The sequence below is a fragment of the Rhinopithecus roxellana genome, chromosome 10 (genome assembly GCF_007565055.1).
Source record: "Rhinopithecus roxellana isolate Shanxi Qingling chromosome 10, ASM756505v1, whole genome shotgun sequence".
Lineage (NCBI taxonomy): Eukaryota > Metazoa > Chordata > Mammalia > Primates > Cercopithecidae > Rhinopithecus > Rhinopithecus roxellana.
The window spans coordinates 56448598-56467361 of NC_044558.1; the positions used below are offsets into that span (position 1 = coordinate 56448598).

Here is an 18764-nt window from a genome sequence, read left to right on the forward strand (position 1 = left end):
ATCCATGAGGTCTGTCAAGACATCACCCAGAGCAGCACCTCATCCATATCCATGAGGTCCGCCTCTTTCCTCTAATCTATGCACCCAATTCTTTCCCAGGCTCTATAATTTGGGGTAACATTTCTCCTGGGCCCTGTTATAGAGTAACGAAAATTTTCTATAAAACAAATGTCCCTACCTTTCACCTCATCCTTATTTATGTAAATGCTTGCCTCTTTAATTACTGAGGCCAGGAGGAAGAGTTGGAAGAGGAAAGGACTACACAGTGACATTTGGAAAGACCCTGATCTGTGACAGTTCTAGTGTTGACACCAAAGTTCTCATTTCCTCTTTAAAAAGTCTTGTGCAAATAGCATAATTTGCTTCTGTTGACTTTTTTAATGTGCTCATGGAGATTGCTCAGGATCTAGATCTATTTGGGATCTGCAGGACTTCTTCTTCAGTGTACACACACATGCACACACGTATGTGCACATACCCAGGGCACTGGTGCCATCAAAACTTTCTCTTATTCCTCAGCCTTCGCCATTCCAGGTAAGACCACTACCACCTTCAAGGCTCCCAGGCCCAGACCCTCAGCCAGGTAGTAATTGCCAAGGCTTTAATGTCCCACCCCATTTATTTTATCTTCCTTTATCTCCCGAAAAGATTAATGCTCTAAACTCTGGCACCCAAAACACCCTTATGTCAAAAACTCTTCAACACGCGCTTCTCATACTCATCTTCAGAGCTACCATGAAGCAGAGAAGCCTCCAGAGTCAGCCCACGTGGGGCCTCCAGAGTCAGCCCACGTGGGGCTGGGTGAGTGCTGACACCAAGCAAGGGGAAAGTCACAAATTGACATCCAGCGCCTTATTCTCCACCCTTCAGCCCCTCCGCTGCCTCCTGCTCCATGGCCCATTCTATTAATATCTAGCATTTAGCACCAGCCTGGACAAAAACCTACCTGGAAAGATGGTACAAGAACCCCACACAACTCCGTAGAACTTTGCTGTCTAAAAAAATGCTTTGCCATATATTATCTCACCTAATCTCCACCACTATGCTGTACATAGAAGCCACAACTGCTAGACAACAAATAAAAATCCTATAACTTTTCAAATCCTAACGTTTTCATATGACAAAGTCAGAACTCAAAATCCAGACCTCTAGAGTCCCAGATCAGGAGACGAAGAAACCCCGAGTCAAAGAGAAGCTTCTCTAGAATAATCTGCTTTTCTGGATTATTCACACCATGGGTCAGCTCCCCACTTGAAGTGAGAACCAAGCTCCAATTTCAGTGAACCACCATCATGCTTTGACCAGGAGAGTTTCTCAGAAATGCGGGGTCTCATTGATTAGGCCTGAAGGCAGAGATTGACAGGCCTATGTGAGCCTGGAGGAGTTCTTTTTAGGGGCTGGATAATGTCAAGAACAGAGAACAACTCCAGAGAAGGCACATGCGCCTTCAAACCCATCCCCTCACAGGGAGAAAGTAGCCAGGAACTCAGGCCTCAAGTGTTCTGGGTGTGGCCTCCCAGGGAAAGGGGCTCATTTTGTTTGGGGAAACCTTCAAACCCTGCACTGAGTCCTATGTAGACTGGGACAGAAGGTGAACAACATAATCTCCTGAACCCTCAACCTCCTCCTGGAGAGATAACAAGATTAAGATTTCTCTACTAGAACCCTCAACAGACATATCCCAGAAACTCCCCAAGTGAAATGTGCTCTGCCTACTGTTCCTGAGAGCCCTGGGGTGTGAACCCAGAGGGCAGGTATGGTGGGGAAGGGAGGAGGGAGAAAGAAAAGGGATGGCTGGGAGTTAATAGAGAAAGGCTCCCATCCAGGACCTGCCTGCAAGGCTCCCAGGTATCAACCAGCCCAAGCTAGCCTTTGTTGACTTAGCAGGTGACAGTGTGGGGAAGAAGGGGAGGAGGATGTGGAAGTCACACCTCTCCAAGTTTGGTTCCCATTGGCCCTTGATATCCTTAAAAGGGCCCAGCAGTTTCAGCATCCTTATTCCCCGGACTCTCTACAGATTCTGTGGTTATACTCACTCCTCATCCCAAAGAATGAAATTCACCACTCTCTTCTTCTTGGCAGCTGTGGCTGGGGCTCTGGTCTATGCTGGTGAGTATGGCCTTTCCTCTGCACCCCACAAGAATCCCTCAGGCCAAGGAGGCCCTCACTCCTGCCTTCACCTCCCTCCTCCTCTCTCAGTGCTATTCTGGCTTCCCTGCCTCGGCAAGTGACTCCTCTCCCAGTTCTCCACACGTGGTCTCTGCATCCCACTGGCCAGGGAAACCCAGAACTCTCTGGCCTCTGCCTGCCCTCCTAGCTCATCTCCTCACACACCATTGTTTACCCACTAGGCTCAGCTACACTGGCTTCTTGCGGTTCCTCTGGGCCACTGCATGTAGTTGAGCAGGGTGTCCCCTACACGAGGGTGCCCAGGCAAGGAGTGGTAGAAGCTTAAAATCTGGCCCACACTCTACTTGCCAAGCAGTGAGCCTGGCCCCTGACTGTGTCTCTTAGGAGGAAGGGATGCTGTTTTCTTGTTGTTGTTGTTGTTGAGACCGAGTCTCCCTCTGTTGCCCAGGCTGGAGTGCAGTGGCGCAATCTTGGCTCATGGCAACCTCCACCTCCTGGGTTCCAGTGATTCTCCTGCCTCAGCCTCCCGGGTAGCTGGGACTACAGGCACGCACCACCATGCCCGGCTAATTTTGTATTTTTATTAGAGATGGGGTTTCACCATGTTGGCCAGGTTGGTCTTGAACTCCTGACCTCAGGTGATCTGCCTGCCTCAGCCTCCCAAAGTGTTGGGATTACAGGCGTGAGCCACCGCGCCCGGCTGGGATGCCTTTTTTAATCCACAGAAGCACCACTTGGGCCATGATGATCCTGCTGTTCCTTGAACATCAGGATCTTTCTTCTTATTCTTTCCTCATCTGGAATGCCTTCCCTCTCCCTGGCCCCTTTGCCCAACCAACTCTAATGCCATCCTGGCCAATGATTTTTCATCTAGGAAATCTCAGTTTAGATACAATTCCCCCAAAAACGGCTTCCATGCACATGTGGAACAAATCAGATCCCATATGCTCTTCTCGCACCAGGCTGCACGTTCCCTTCCAGCACTGTCACACCAGTCATTAAATAATTCCGTAAAAGGACAGATGTAAGCTCTGTCAGGGCAGGGGACTTGTCTGCCCTCTTCAGCACTGCCCCTCCATCTCTTGGCACAGAGTTTTGCACAAATGTTGTGTTGAAAGAATAAAGGGAATCAGGGCTGGGGTCTCAATCCTGGAAATCACTCAAACATGGCCCCATGACCCCCACATACTGTCCTCCTCCACCACAGAGGAGGTTGAGCCCCTCTGACCATGGCCAGCTCCCTGACAGACACCTCAGGGAAGCCTCCCAAGCCAGGGGCCAGTCAGGAGGAAGGCACTGTTCCAAGAGATATTGCACTTCTCAGAGGGGAACCTGTTTCAAAAGCCACAGGAGTTAACATCAGAGAGTGCCCCACTAGACCCACTGATACGGTAGAAGTGCACGTCCAACCAAAAGGGAAATTCATCCCCTTCTATCCATGAGCATTCCTAGGAGATAAGCTTTGGGAATGGGAGGGGAGGGTGGTTCGGGTGGGTCCGGTTCGGTCCTTGCTCTCATCTGGTGTGTTTCCTGCATTGCAGAAGATGCCTCCTCTGACTCGACGGATGCTGATCCTGCCCAGGAAGCTGGGACCTGTGAGTCCTCCCCTCCCACCTGTCCTAGCCCTCAGTTGGGAAGCTTTAACAGTTAGGGATGTGAGTGGTGGCTGGAGAAGAAGCCAGTGGGAGGAGATCTGGAGTCTGTGCTTGGTGGTAATGGGGACGGGCAGGTAATATAGTAAAGAAGGTAGCATGGGTTGAAATGGCACAAAGCTAAGGACAAAAGAGGATGACCCAGAGAGGCAAGGCCAATAGGGAGCATGGGGAAAAGGTTATTGTGAATAAAAGGGAGAGAAACATGAGGTTAAGTGGTAAGGGCAATGTCTCACATGGCATTAATACCTTCACCTGCAAACACCTCCCATTACTCCCAATTCCTTAGCAAGGTAACCGTTATCGAGGACTCTAACCTCATTTTCCAACCCCATTTTCCATGACTCTCTTTTATGTCATACCCACATCAGCTAAACTGAACTTGTTTCCATTCCCCACACCTATCCCACACATGCCTTCGCCTGACCTCTTACTCGCTGCCTGCCCCCAGCGAAGCCCCTTTGGAACATCCTTTCCTGCTAACATCCTGCCTTCAAGATCCAGCTTCTCTATGAAGTGCTCCCTGATTCTCACCATCCCCTAGCCCAAATCCTTCCCCAACCTTGTCCACTGCATTCCAAGAGACACACAGCATGCAGAAATGCTATCTCCCTTAAGGGGGCAGGGTTTAAGCCATATCACTTCTGTATCCTGGCACCCAGCACACATTAGGTATCCTGGATTCCAAAAGAACCAAACATTTTGGCTTTGCTAAAATCAATCAATTTGTGCATTCATAGCTAAGCCTAACGAAGAGATCTCAGATCCAGCAGCATCTGCTTCACCCCCAGAGACAACCACAACAGCCCAGGAGACTTCGGCAGCAGTTCAGGGGACAGCCAAGGTTACCTCAAGCAGGCAGGAACTAAACCCCTTGAGTAAGTCTCTGTCTCTATGTCAGATCAACAACCTAGAAAAATCTCTGGCTGCAGGCCCACATCACACTTGCATGCCCAGAGATAAGCCTGGTGAGAAGCAGGTAGACTCAAACACCTGAACACAAAGGCACAAATGGGATTGTGCACTGCACCCACACACAACATTTCCACAATAGTAGATGCTGCAGCCTGCACTATACATGGTTTCTGTCCTGGCTCACACAACTTCCTATGAAAGAAGTGCTGGAGCCCTCAGCAAAGCTTCTGCACTTTAGGACTTTGTGTAGGGATGATGTCCTGGGTGGAGTGGGGGACGGGTGGGGGGCGGGGTGCAGGCGGGGCAGTGCAGAGTTCTCTTTAAAAGAGATGAATTTTCTGCTGATGTGATTGTTCTGCTCCAAAATCAGAATCCATAGTGGAGAAAAGTATCTTACTAAAAGAACAAGCCTTTGCAAGAGCAGGAAAAGGAATACCTGGAGGCGTGGCAGGTGGAAAACAATTCATTGAAAGTGAGTGCATCCCAAGGCAAGGCTTTGTGGGAATGAGAATACTCACCACCCACCATCCAGGGATGGGAGATGGGAGAGAACTTGCCCCCATTTCCACTCTCACATATGAGACTTGGAATTGCCACAGCCCCTGCTGTTGAAGACCCCTCACTTTGTGCTTTCATATGTTTCCAATTTCTCATCCAGATTCAAATTGCTGGCTGGGCACGGTGGTTCACGCCTGTGATCCCAGCATTTTGGGAGGCCCAGGCAGGTGGATTGCTTGAGCCCAGGAGTTCAAGACCAGCCTGGGCAACACGGCAATATGCCATCTCTACAAAAAAAAATTCAAAACTTAGCCAGGCGTGGTGGCGTGTGCCTGTAGTCCCAGCTACTTGGGAGGCTAAGGTGGGAGGATCACCTGAGCCCAGGAGGCAGAGGTTGCAGTGAGCCGAGATCGTGCCACTACACTCCATCCTGGGTGACAGAGAAAGACCCTGTCTCAAAAGAAAGAACAGATTCAATGTGCCATGTTGTCTGATATTGATTCCCCTGGGGTCTAACCCCCAACCTTCCCACAGTGGAGCTGCTTGCTTCTATTCTTCTTGCCCCCTGCCCCTGCCAAGGTGGGGAAGAGGGTAGGTCCTTCAGGCTCTGGTGAATCTAATCTCAATCCCTCCAACTTCTGTGTAAGCCTCTCCAGAGTCTCAGTAAGTCTGGAAAGCAGAAGATGGAGTTGAGAAGAAATGGAAGGAGTGGAGCTGGCACCTGGGGTCCTAAAAGCCTCATTTGTCTCATCTTTCCTTCTAGATGGAAATGAATTTGCACAAAAATTACTGAAGAAATTCGGTCTGTCAAAACCATGGGCATGAGAAGCTGAAAAGAATGGGATCACTGGACTTAAAGCCTTAAATACCCTTGTAGCCCAGAGTTATTAAAACAAAAGCATCCAACTTGCTGTGTGCCTGTGCTCTATGGGATGGGTCCTGGAGGAAGGGCAGGGAGAAGAGCCCTCCCTGGACCAACACAAGGCATAGGATGTCCTGACCTAGGCCCTTGGCCAGTCACAGCCTGCCTAGAAGGCAGAGCCTCTAACAAGGCCTTTTATTCACTTTGAGCCACATCCACATGTGCTGAGCCTCCTTTGAGTCCAAATGCCACTTCCAGTTGTCATCCACCTCTAATTCTTCACACATTACTCCTAGTGACATTTGAACATTTCCAAAAATTAAATCAACTTCCAAAGGACCAGGATTTATCATCCTGAAAATAATCAAAGCCTAGGCCATTGATACTAAAGCCACTTTCTGGTACCTTTATCAGAAATTCATCTCTCCTGCCTTCTACTCGTACATTCTACACTGGGCCAAATTGGCTGGCAATGGCTAATTAGGTCAGACAGTAAAGTAATGAGCCACTACAGTGACTACTGGCACTTGACTGAAAAGACCAGTCGAATCCATTAAAGTTATTCTTGTGATGCGGTGCAGAGAAGCCACTTTTGACTGTGTTTTAGATGTGTGAATTATCTTCCCCAAAGGACTAAAGTCTTTCAAAGGGGTCTCGGTCACCTCTTCCTCCTCCTGAAACTTTGTTTTCCTCCCCCACAGTTCAGGGCTGTGTCTTGCACAAAGATGAATCAGGGAAGATCACTCATGACTTCAGGGGTCAAAGAAAGCAGTCAGATCTCCTTGCCAGACCCCTCCCCAGGCTGGGCACATGGTCTTCTGCTCTTTAACATGCCCGGAGTCATTGATTCTAGACTGTTGTTCTCACCCCATCTTAGTTTATTTTCTGTTGCTTATAACAGAATATCTAAAACTAGATAATTTACAAGAAGCAAAACGTACCTCTTACAGTTCTAGAACTGGGAAGTCCAAGGTCAAGGAGGCACATCTGGCAAGAGCTTTCTTGCTGGCAGGGAATCTCTGCAGGATCCCAAGCTGGAACAGAGAATCACATAGTGAGGTGGCTGTCCATGCTAGCTCAGATCTCTCTTCCTCTTCTTAGAAAGCCTCCGGTCTCACTCCTGTGGCAAACCATTAATCCATTAACACATTGATTCACTAATCCATAGATGATTAATCTATTCATAAGGGCAAAGACCTCATGACCCAATCATTTATTTTTCTTTTTCTTTTTTTTTTTTTTTAAGACAGAGTCTTGTTCTGTCGCCCACACTGGAGTGCAGTGGCTCAATCTCGGCTCACTGCAACCTCTGCCTCCCAGGTTCAAGTAATTCTCCAGCCTCAGCCTCCCAAGTAGCTGGGATTACAGACGCCCACCAGCACACTTGGCTAATTTTTTGTATTTTTAGTAGAGACGGAGTTTCACCATGTTGGCCAGGATGGTCTCAAACTCCTGACCTCATGTGATCCACCCACCTTGGCCTCCCAAAGTGCTGAGATTACAGGCGTGAGCCACTGCGCCCAGCATGACCCAATCATTTCTTAATAGCCCTGCCTTTCAATATCGTTACTTTAGGGGTTAAGTTTCAATGTAAGTTTTGGAGGGGACGAACACTCAAACTATACCATTCTACTCCCAGCCCTCTGAAACTCATGTCCTTCTCAAATATAAATACATTCATTCCAACTCCATAGCCCCAAAATCTTAGCTCATTCCAGCACCAACTCAAAAGTCCAAAGTCCACAGTATCATCTGTGAGCCTGTGAAATACAAACAAGTTATTTACTTCTAAGATACAATTGTGGTAGAAGCATAAAGCAGACATTCCCATTCCAAAATGGAGAAATAGACAAAAAGAAAGGAGTAACAGGTCTCAAGCAAATCTGAAACCCAGCAGGGCAGACATTAAATCTTAAAGCTGAAGAATAAATCTCTTTTGACTCTGTGTGTGGCCTCCCATTCACACTGGAGTGTGGGTTAGGCCCCCAAGGCTTCATGCAGACTCACGCTTATGGCTTTGCTGGGTGCAGCCCATGTGACTGCTCCTAGGTATTGCAGTCTGGTGCCTGAAGCTTTCCCAGGTGGGTGTTGCATGCTGCTGGTGACTGCACACTTCTGGGGTCCCAGTAGTTGTCCCACTCCCACAGCTCCACTAGGCATTACCCTAATGGAGACTCTCTATTGTGGCATCACTTCCATGGCTCCACTAGATGAAGACTCTTTGCAGTGGCTCTGCCCCTGTGACAAATCTTTGCCTGGGCTCCTAGGCTTTTGATGACATCCTTTGAAATCTTGGTGGAGGCTGCCAAGCTGCCACAGCTTTTGCTGTCTGCAAGCCTGCAGAGTCAGCACCACCTGGACACTGTCAAGGTTTATGGCTTGTACCTTCCAAAACTGCAGCACAAGCTACAACTGAGGTCACTTGAGCCTTGGCTAGGGCAGCCATGAAGCTCTGCACTGTGGTTCCAGGGGCAGAGTCCCAAGGCACCATTCTGCCCTCCTAGACTTCTGGGCCTATAACAGGAGGGGTACCCTCAAAGATCTCTGAAATGCATTTCTGGTCTTTCTTCATTGTCTTGAGAAATAGCATCTGGCTCCATTCTACCTGTGCTAATCTTTTTAGCTGCATCCTTGGTTTCCTCTTCTGAATGCACTTTTTCACTCTTCATGTGGCCAGGTTGACAGTTTTCCGACTCTTTCCACTTTACTTCCCTTTTAATGTAAATTTTCTTTATCTTTATAATTGTCTTTGAATTATTCCTTTGCTCCCAAATCTCAGCACAAGTGGCCAAAAGTAACCATGCACCTCCTTCTATATTTTGCTTAGAAATTTCTTCTGCAGATACTCTAGTATGTCACTCTCAAGTTTGGCCTTCCACAAAGCCCTGAAATGTAGACACAGTTCAGTCAAGTTCTTTGTAAATTTATAACAAGATGGTCTTTACTCCAGTTTCCAATACGTTATTCCTCAGTTCCATCTGAAATATCATCAGAATGGCCTTACTCTTCATATTTCAACTAGCATTCTGGTCACAATCGCTTAACTAATCTCTAAGGAGTTCCAAACTTTCCACAGAACTGAGGTTCTCCATGAGTTCTCCACCCCTACAGCAAACTTCTGCCTGGACATCCAGGTGTTTTCATATATCCTCTGAAATCTAGGTGGAGGTTCCCAAACCCCAATTCTTGACTTCTGTGCACTCACAGGCTCAACACCACATGGAAGTTGCCAAGGTTTGGGGCTTGCATCCTCTGGAGCCACAGCCCAAGTTCTATGTTGGTCCCTTTCAGCCATGGCTAGAGCGGCTGGAACACAGAACACCAAGTCTCTAGACCGCACAGAGCACAGGTACCCTGGGCCTTGCCCATGAAACCACTTTTTCCTCCTAGGCCTCCAGGCCTGTGATGGGAGGGGCTGCTGTGGAAATCTCTGACATGTCCTGGAGACATTTTCCCCATCATCTTGTGGATTAACATTCAGCTCCTCGTTACTTATACAAATTTCTGCAGCTGGCTTGAATTTCTCCTCAGAAAATGGGATTTTATTTTCTATTGCATTGTCAGGCTGCAAATTTTCTGAACATTTATGCTCTGCTTCCCTTATAAAATGGAATGCCTTTAACAGCACCCAAGTCACATCTTGAATGCTTTGCTGCCTAGAAACCTCTTCCACCAAAAACCCTAAATCATCCCTCTCAAGTTCAAAGTTCCACAAATCTCTAGGGTAGGGGCAAAATGCTGCCAGTCTCTTCGCTAACACATAACAAGAGTCACCTTTGCTCCAGTTCCCAAAACAAGTTACTCATTTCCATCAGAGACCACCTCAGCCTGGACTTTATTGTCCATGTTGCTATCAGCATTTTGGACAAAACTATTCAACAAGTCTCTAGGAAGCCCCAGAATTTCCCACATTTCCCTATCTTCTTCTGAAACCTCCAAACTGTTCCAGCCTCTGCCTGCTACCCAGTTCCAAAGTCGCTTTCACATTTTCAGGTATCTTTTCAGTAACACCCCACTCTACTGTATTAATCAGTACTAATACAGTACCAGTTTACTGTATTAGTCCATTTTCATGCTGCTAATAAAGACATAGCTGAGACTGGGCAATTTATGAAAGAAAGAGGTTTATTGGACTTACAGTTCCACGTGGCTGGGGAGGCCTCACAATTATGTTGGAAGGTGAAAGGCACATCTCACATGGCAGCAGACAAGAGAAGAGAGCTTGTGCAGGGAAACTCCTCTTTATAAAACCATCAGATCTCATGAGATGTATTCACTATCACCAGAACAGCATGAGAAAGGCCTGCTCCCATGATTCAATTACCTCCCACCAGGTCCCTCCCACAACACATGGGAATTCAAGATGAAATTTAGGTGGGGACACAGCCAAGCCATATCAGCAGGGATTTCTGTCTGTTCTTTTACTTCTATATCCCCAGTGCTTAGAATACTGCCTGAAACACAAAAGGCACCCAAGAAACATTGGCTCAATGTTGAATGAGTTCACCCACTTCCACCCACCTCCTAATTTATAACCTGTGAGATGAATGTCTCCATCATCTATGTTCTTAGAATATGCATTTGCATGTCTGCTATAATACGTCTTTGCCAGAGAGGCAACACTTCAGAAGTGGGTCCAGGTGGAATTCGTCTCACAACGCCTAACACTCGGCAGGTAACAGGTGGTTAACAAGTTGTCTGTGTAGTGAATGAAGGAGAAGAAGGCTCTAGGATTACCTGCCTACAGCACCCCCAAAATTCCCCAGGTTCATCCTCCTCAAAGGAGAGAAAACTTCAACCATTTCACATTCACAAATTGGTGACTTTGGACACACAGTGATTATGACAAAGACTGATGAAGGGGCAAGAGCTAACCCCAGATGCTGTTTCAGAGAAAACCCCAGTCCTGATGAAATCCCTTCCAACCCCAGAGACAATGGCAGCAATCCAAAGGGCCTATGAGGTACAAGGAGCAGATAATTTCCCCTTGTGGCACAGGCCTGTGGACTATGCGACTTTATTGTGAGGAGAAGGTGGACCCTGGAATGTTCGAACTACTCAAGGCATACACAAACACATCTGTACCAGATGAAAGGCTGAGCATAGCCTTCTACCTCCCCTTCCACTCAATATTTCATGAAATGACTGAAAATGCTAATTTAATGAAAAACAGGCTACTTCTGGGTTCACAGTCATTTTCCTGCTTTCTGAGGTTATAGAAGTTTTAACATTCAGATGTGGATGATATGCTAAATAAATTATATACAAATTAATGGGAGGAAACATTCAATAACACAATTCTAAATGTAAGGAAAATAAATAAAGATATATCTACTAATTTCTTATCTTGGAAACCAACGGAATTTTACAACAAGGAAAATAAATGCAGATATGTAAATTCCATCTTAGATGAAAATAGAAAGCCCTTACAACCCCAAATAACACTTTCTTTGAAGAAATTCTGCCAATTCCAGTGCAACTGGAACCAAATGGAGGTAGGATGCTGACACAGTGTCCCATAATAACAGATCATGGGCAGAGCTGGCAATATGCAGACTTCTCTAAAGTACATGACATACCCAGAAGAGCAAAAGCAAGGTCACCTTGTTTGTAACCAGAGCAACCATATGTATAATGACTGCTCTTGAAAAAGAGAACTGAACACGCAGAATAGGAAACATAAGTGAAAAAAGACTTCTTTAAAATAAAACTTTAGCCAGAAGCAGTGGTGCACACCTGTAATCCCAGTGACTCTGAAGGCTGAGGCAGGAGGATTGCTTCAGCCCAGGAGTTCGATACCAGCCTGCACATAGTGTGACTCTCTCTCAATAGACAGAAAGAAAAAGAGAGGAAGGAAGAAAGGAAAGAAGAAAGGGAGGGAGGGAGGAAGGAAGGTAGGGAGAGAGGGAGGGAGGGAGGGAGGGAGAAGGAAGGAAGGAAGGAAGGAAGGAAGGAAGGAAGGAAGGAAGGAAGAAGGGGAAGAGAAAAGGAAGGAGGGAAGGGAGGGAAAAAAACTTGAATCTAGCAGAGGGCTGGGGGAAATAAGGAGTTGTTTAATAAATATAGTTTCAGTTTTTCAAGATGCAGAAGTTCTGGAGATTGCTTATACAACAACGTGTATATACTTAACACCATTGAACTGTACATTAATGGCTAAGCTGGTAGATTTTATGTTATGTGTATTTTACCACAATTAAAATTTTTAATTTAAAAAAAGTTTGAATCTACAGATTGAAAGAAAAAACTGATTCAAAAAGACCAATTTTAAGAACTGGCCTAATAAAGTTTCTTATCTTCAAATATAAAGAAGGAATCATGTGGGCATCCAGCCAAAACTATAGACACACGGACTGAAGGGAAAAAAATTAGATCAAGCTAGCTCCTGACTTGAACATCAAAAGACCATGGAGAAATTCCTACACAGTCCTCTGGGAGAAGAAAGGTGATATCCAAGCATTTTGTCTTTAGTCAAGCTATTTTACCAGGCTAAGGCAATAGACAAATACTTTCAAGCATGCAACAAATGAAGGAATTCCATTCTATGAACTCTTCTAAAAAAAACCATTAGAAGATAAACTTCAGCCAGTCAAGAGATAAATGGAGAAAATGAGGTAAAATGAGTAGCTGTGAGTGCTAAATCCATTTTAATGCAGGACAAAGCTAAAACTGCTGTGAAAATTATGGTTACAGAGTAGGGGGTAAATGTTATAAACTATGAGAACGTAACAAAAAATCAGAATACAGATGGAAGAGAAAGAGGGAATTCATATAAGTAGGTGGACTTTACAACTTTTATAGTTGAAGGATTAAAAAATATTTTTAACATGCTAAATCAAATAATCAAGGTTTAAAGTAAATCACTAGAAGAATTCATAATAATATAATGCATGAAAACCAGATGATGAAAAGGAAGGGGAAAGGAGAAAGTAGAAGTATACTATTTTAATAGTTGATAGTAGAGGGAGTCAACTCCGAAGAAATGAAGATTTGAGTGCATCATTTGAAGTTGATTATAAAGATAAACAATAGGACTATAAATTATAAATCTTTTATATTAGCAGAACTATACATAAAAAGGAAAAAAACACAGATCATATAGCAAAATATATATTTTAAATTGTTAAAATAAAAGGATGGCATTAAGAAGGTATAACTAGTACAAACATGTCTTTTATGTGAACAAACAAAAATAGAACAAATTCATGTCATAAAAAGCAAGAGTCTCAGATCAGGACACAAAGCAAAACCAAACTATAAACAATGGATTCAAAAATATTATACATGAAGAACAATGGAACTGCTTTACTTTGCCTCCCTTCCTGCCTGCCTATATTCCTACCTTACTTTCTGAGTTTCAGTACAAAAGCCAGTGGGTAGAGCTGAGCAAGGCAGGCATCTGCATGAACAGGGAGTGAGGGATTACAAGAAAGCCAGAGCAGGGTGTTGGAAGAGGAAATGAGGAGGGCATCTACCAGGAGCACAGGGGGTGAAGGGGAGCAGTGACCTGGCATGGGACATCAGGACCCGAGCAGGATGAGAAGGGCACCCATCCAGCCTGATGTGGGGGGGTTGCAGCTCAAACAGGGTGAGGGGGTCTAGGTGGTGCAGAGTGACTGAGCCTGAACAATGTGGTGTTAGATTGGAATTGGAGGTAATGGTGAGAATTTATGGTCTTTGATATATAACTCGATGTAGAAATACATACACATACAAATATGCATATATAATTCATTCGTAGGAATGCACATACATATATAAATACATAGATACATTTCCTAGCTTGACCACTGGGAGACCTAGAAGCAGTAACATCTTAAGAACAATGAGTATTATGTAGAGCCTATATCTTCTTTTCCAAATACCATTAAGAGAACAGGGATCCTTGGAGGAATGGCTAATACCAGGGGTAGGACAGAGAAAGTATATAAGGCTGGAATGACTTGTTGTACCAGAAAGTAAGAAAATGCTAACAAAAAAAAAGATGGAGATATATCAAAAGAATACAAAATCTAATGAGAAGGTTAGCTTAATCCCAATAGTACTGAATTATCACAGACTAACAAAATTCAGCGGAAAGGAAAACTATTATAAAAGATTATAATGGAAAGAAAAAAGAAAAGGAAGGAAGGAAGGAAAAGAGAAAGAGAAAGATAGAAAGGAAGAAAAGAAGGAAAAAGTAAGAAAGAAAGAAAGAGAGAAAGAAAGAAAGAAAGAAAGAGAGAGAGAGAGAGAGAGAGAAAGAAAGAAAGAAAGAAAGAAAGAAAGAAAGAGAGAGAGAGAGAGAGAGAAAGAAAGAAAGAAAGAAAGAAAGAAAGAAAGAAAGAAAGAAAGAAAGAAAGAAAGAAAGAAAGAGAAAGAAAAAATGAAAGAAAGAAGAAGAAGAGGAGGAAGAAAGAAAGGAAGGAAGGAACAAGAAGAAGAAGGAAGGAGAGAAAAAAGGAAGGAAGGAAAAGAAAGGAAGACTATAAATCATTGAATAATAGAAAGGAAAGGAAAAGAAGAGAAAAAAGGAAGAAAGGAAAAGAAAAGAAGATTATAAATCATTGAATAAATAGGAACTCATGAGTCCATATTGATTAAATAAATGAATGGATAAGTAAATGGGAATATGAGAAAGGTTTTTCTTACACTAGAATGGTAGCTAATGAATTCAGAAGGAATGACTGAAGTAGAAAATCACTATCCAGCAACCATCAGGGTAATAATTCAACCAGGAAACATCATGAAGCACTAAAACTAATTGGTAAAAGTTTGATAAGGAAAAGGATACTTATGTAGTTTCAAAGTACCTTTCCACAAAATATTTATTAATTACACCGGAAGAAAAAGAGTAACTTCACAGTGGAGACACCTGGCAGACATCGCCTTAATCAGTACCATCACAGAAATCAGATCAATCAAAATAATGTGCCCGCTGACAGAATGCAATGCAGAGAACGCCGTATGACTGATTGACATTCCTGCCAAAAGTGAGAAGCCTGAAATTTAAACATGAGGAACATAAGATGAACCCAAATTGGGGACACTCTACACAATAACTGGTCTATAAACCTCAAAAGTGGCAATGTCATGAAAGTCACGGAAAGACTGAGAAACTGTGACAACTCAATGCTATGCATAATCTTGGACTGGATCCTTCTGTCACAAGATCGTTATTGAAACAATGGGAAATATCTAAATGGGGTGTGTGGTTGAGATGGTTATAATGTATCAGTAGTGTATCAAATATTAATTTCCTAATTTTAATGGTTGCATTGAGGTTATGATGAAATATCCTTGTTCGTAGGAATTACCAAAAAATTCAATAGAAAAAGAACATTTAAGTAACTCAGAAGGATTGAAAGTCAAAAGATCAGCAAAAACCCACCAAGCAAATGAAAAAAACAGAATCTTGATCTTAATATCAGTCAATATTTATTTCAGAGTAAACATATTAAATGAGACAAGGAGAAGTATTTATAAGGATAAAGGTTGGGGCCGGGCGTGGTGGCTCATGCCTGTAATCCCAGCACTTTGGGAGGCCGAGGTGGGCGGATCACTTGAGGTCAGGAGTTCAAGACCAGCCTGGCCAATATGGTGAAACCCCGCCTCTACTAAAAATACCAAAAATTAGCCAGGCGTACTGGCAGGAGCCTGTAATCCCAGCTACTCAGGAGGCTGAGACAGGAGAATCGCTTGAACCCAGGAAGCGGAAGTTGCAGTGAACCGAGATAGCGCCATTGCACTCCAACCTGGGCAACAAGAGCAAAACTCCGTATCAGAAAAAAAAAAAAAAAGAATAAAGGTTGCACTCCACACCAAAAACAGACACAAAGATTTCTGCACCTTTTAACAAGCACTAAAACTTCAGGAAATGCAAAGAGATTCATAGTTGGGCAGGCTCTAATTCACCTGTCTCAAGCCATAAAGGTCAAATAAACAAGAAAAGTTTGACTAGAGAGTATCTAAGTAACCTAAATGGGAAAACAGGGTTAATTTAATACTCCTGAAAAACCAGAATATCCTTTCATTTCAGAAACTTTTGAAAAATGCATCAAAAATTATATGATAAACAACTATACGAATACTAATGGTTAACATATCTGTGAAACTTTAAAATGTACCAGGTACTATTCATCAGTACTTTGTAGATCTTGATTCTTTTAATCCCCATAACAACCCCATGATAAAATTTGAGACACAGAGAGGTTAAACAAGATGCCTGGGGTCATGCAGCTGATACATGGGAAAACCAGGACTTGAACCCACGCAGTGAAGATCCAGAGTCTACACTCCTAACCAACACTTGAACCCACGCAGTATGGATCCAGAGTCTACACTCCTAACCAATACTTGAACCCATGCAGTGTGGATCCAGAGTCTACACTCCTAACCAACACTTGAATAAACTCTAAAGTGCAGAAATGATGTAAATGAATATTCCCCAATAATAACACAATAAAACTAGAAATTAAGAACAGAACTAAGTAATTTTTAAAGTCTTATCCATATGAGAATTTATAACCCTCTTAAACAACTCTTGATTCAAAGAAGAAAACAAAACCAAAATTGCTATCTAAAATAAAATAATAATGAAAATACTATATATTAAAATCTATGAGATATAGCTAAAACAGTGTGCACAGGAAATTTCAAAGTCTTAAATATTAACATTAATCAAAAAAGTTTAAAAATTAATTAAACACCCAACTCAAAAGAATGAACTAAATTTAATGAAAACGTAAAGAACAAATTAGTAAAAGCAAAAATTAATTGAATAGACAACAGAAAATTATAGAATCTAAATTTAAAATATCCAGAGCTAATTATTTATGGAAAATACAAACTATTATCTACCTTTAAAAAAGAGAGAGGTAAAGAGGGTAGGCATGAGAGAAACCAGAATAAGAAATGAGGATGGGAACATTACAAAGGTAAAAAGGAAATTCAAATAATGAAAAGATTATTTTGCTTAAACCTGAGTAAATCGATTTTTAAACATGTGTGCAATGAATTATTTTCTAGAAAAAATATCCAAGACCACTGGGTGCGGTGGCTCACACCTGTAATCCCAGCACTTTGAGAGGCCAAGGAAGGCGGATCACCTGAGGTTGGGAGTTCAAGACTAGCTTAACCAACATGCTGAAACCCCGTCTCCACTAAAAATACAAAATTAGCAGAGTGTGGTGGTGCATGCCTATAATCCCAGCTACTAGGGAGGCTGAGGCAGGAGAATCACTTGAACCCCAGAGGCAGAGGTCGCGGTAAGCTGAGATCATGCCATTGCACTCCAGCCTGGGCAACAAGAGTGATACTCCATCTCAAAAAAAAAAAAAAAAAAAAAGAAAAGAAAAAATATCCAAGAAAACTGACCCTGGATGAGGTGAACTACAAACAGATAAGTTGCAATACAAGACATAGAAAATATCAAGAGCTATCACACCAAAAAGCACCACACCCAGAGAATTTTACAAGTGAATTCTCTGTCCCTTTAAGGAACCCAATTTCACTAAACTGTTCCAGAACACAGAGAGGAGGAACCCTTCCAAATACATATCAAAGTCAGCAGATTATTTATTTAAAAACCCAAAAGACTGCCCACCAAAAAAGAAAATATAGAACAATCTTTCTTACTTGCAAACATTAGGGCAAAGTTCTAAATGAGATACTATCAATAAAATCTAGCAGCAAGTAGAGTCCATGCCAGGAGTGAAAGAATGGTTTGACATTAGAAAATGTATAAATATAATTATATATAATATATACGGTTAATAAATATATAATATATATCTGTGTGCATATATATATAAATGGTTAACAAATAAAAAGCATATGTTTATATCCTCACAATGCTCCAAAGGACTTTGACAACAATTCAACATTCATGTTTTTTAAAGGTGATATTATCATTTAAATGGTAGTGGTAATAAAACCACACTCAAAAGGTTGGCCACAAAAAGTTCTACTTAGAAAACAATCATAGAAGCATTCAGATAAATCAGCCTAGGAACATGCCCCAAGAGATATGGGAAAGATAACAATTATTATCTAAAGAAATGAAAGAAAGAAAGAAGAGAATGTCATAGAACTAAATCTATAACATCACAAAACTAAAATTCTAGAAAAATTAACATGGTAGGATGTGGGGGAAGAAGACCAAAGGGACACAGCAATATAAGTACTTTTTAGAGAAGAAATATAGATATGGGGCATCCTATTCCTTCCCACCAATATTTCAGCAATTTTTTCCACTTTTTTTCTTTGCTGGGGTTGAAGGGAGAGATCTAGGCTGGAAGATACACATTTAGGACCAATGAATACATAGACAAGATATAGATGGGATTTAAAGTTATGAAACTGAATGAAATGGCCAAAGAACTATAAATAGAGAAAAATGTCTCCTCCAATACTTAGAGGTTGGGGAAAGTTATCAAAATAACAGCAAAGAAGCAGCAGCCAGTGAGGCAGGAAGAAAGAAAAACGTGGTGTCCTTGAAGCCAAAAGAAAAAATGTATTTCCAAGAAGATGAGGTGATCAACTGTGTCAAATGCTCCTGATAGGTAAAATAAGAGATCTAAGGACTGACTATTAGAATTAGTAATATGGCTATCTTGACAAGAGCAATTTCAGTGGGATGGTTTGGGTGAAAGCCTGATTTAGAATGAGTATGGTGGGAACTGGCCAAAATGAATACAACCAATCCTTTAAATAGGCTTGTTGTAAAGTGA

The 18764-nt window shown here is 42.8% G+C and overlaps 1 protein-coding gene across 1 annotated transcript; it reads left to right on the forward strand.

The window, feature by feature from the left end:
* Window positions 1-2003: 2003 nt before the first annotated feature.
* On the forward strand, window positions 2004-6101 carry LACRT (lacritin). The gene is made up of 5 exons (XM_010373848.2): window positions 2004-2109; window positions 3672-3725; window positions 4523-4660; window positions 5068-5169; window positions 5959-6101. The coding sequence occupies exons 1-5, from the start codon at window positions 2052-2054 to the stop codon at window positions 6018-6020; spliced, it is 414 nt and encodes a 137-aa protein (XP_010372150.1). The 5' UTR covers window positions 2004-2051; the 3' UTR covers window positions 6021-6101.
* The last annotated feature ends 12663 nt before the right edge of the window (window positions 6102-18764 follow it).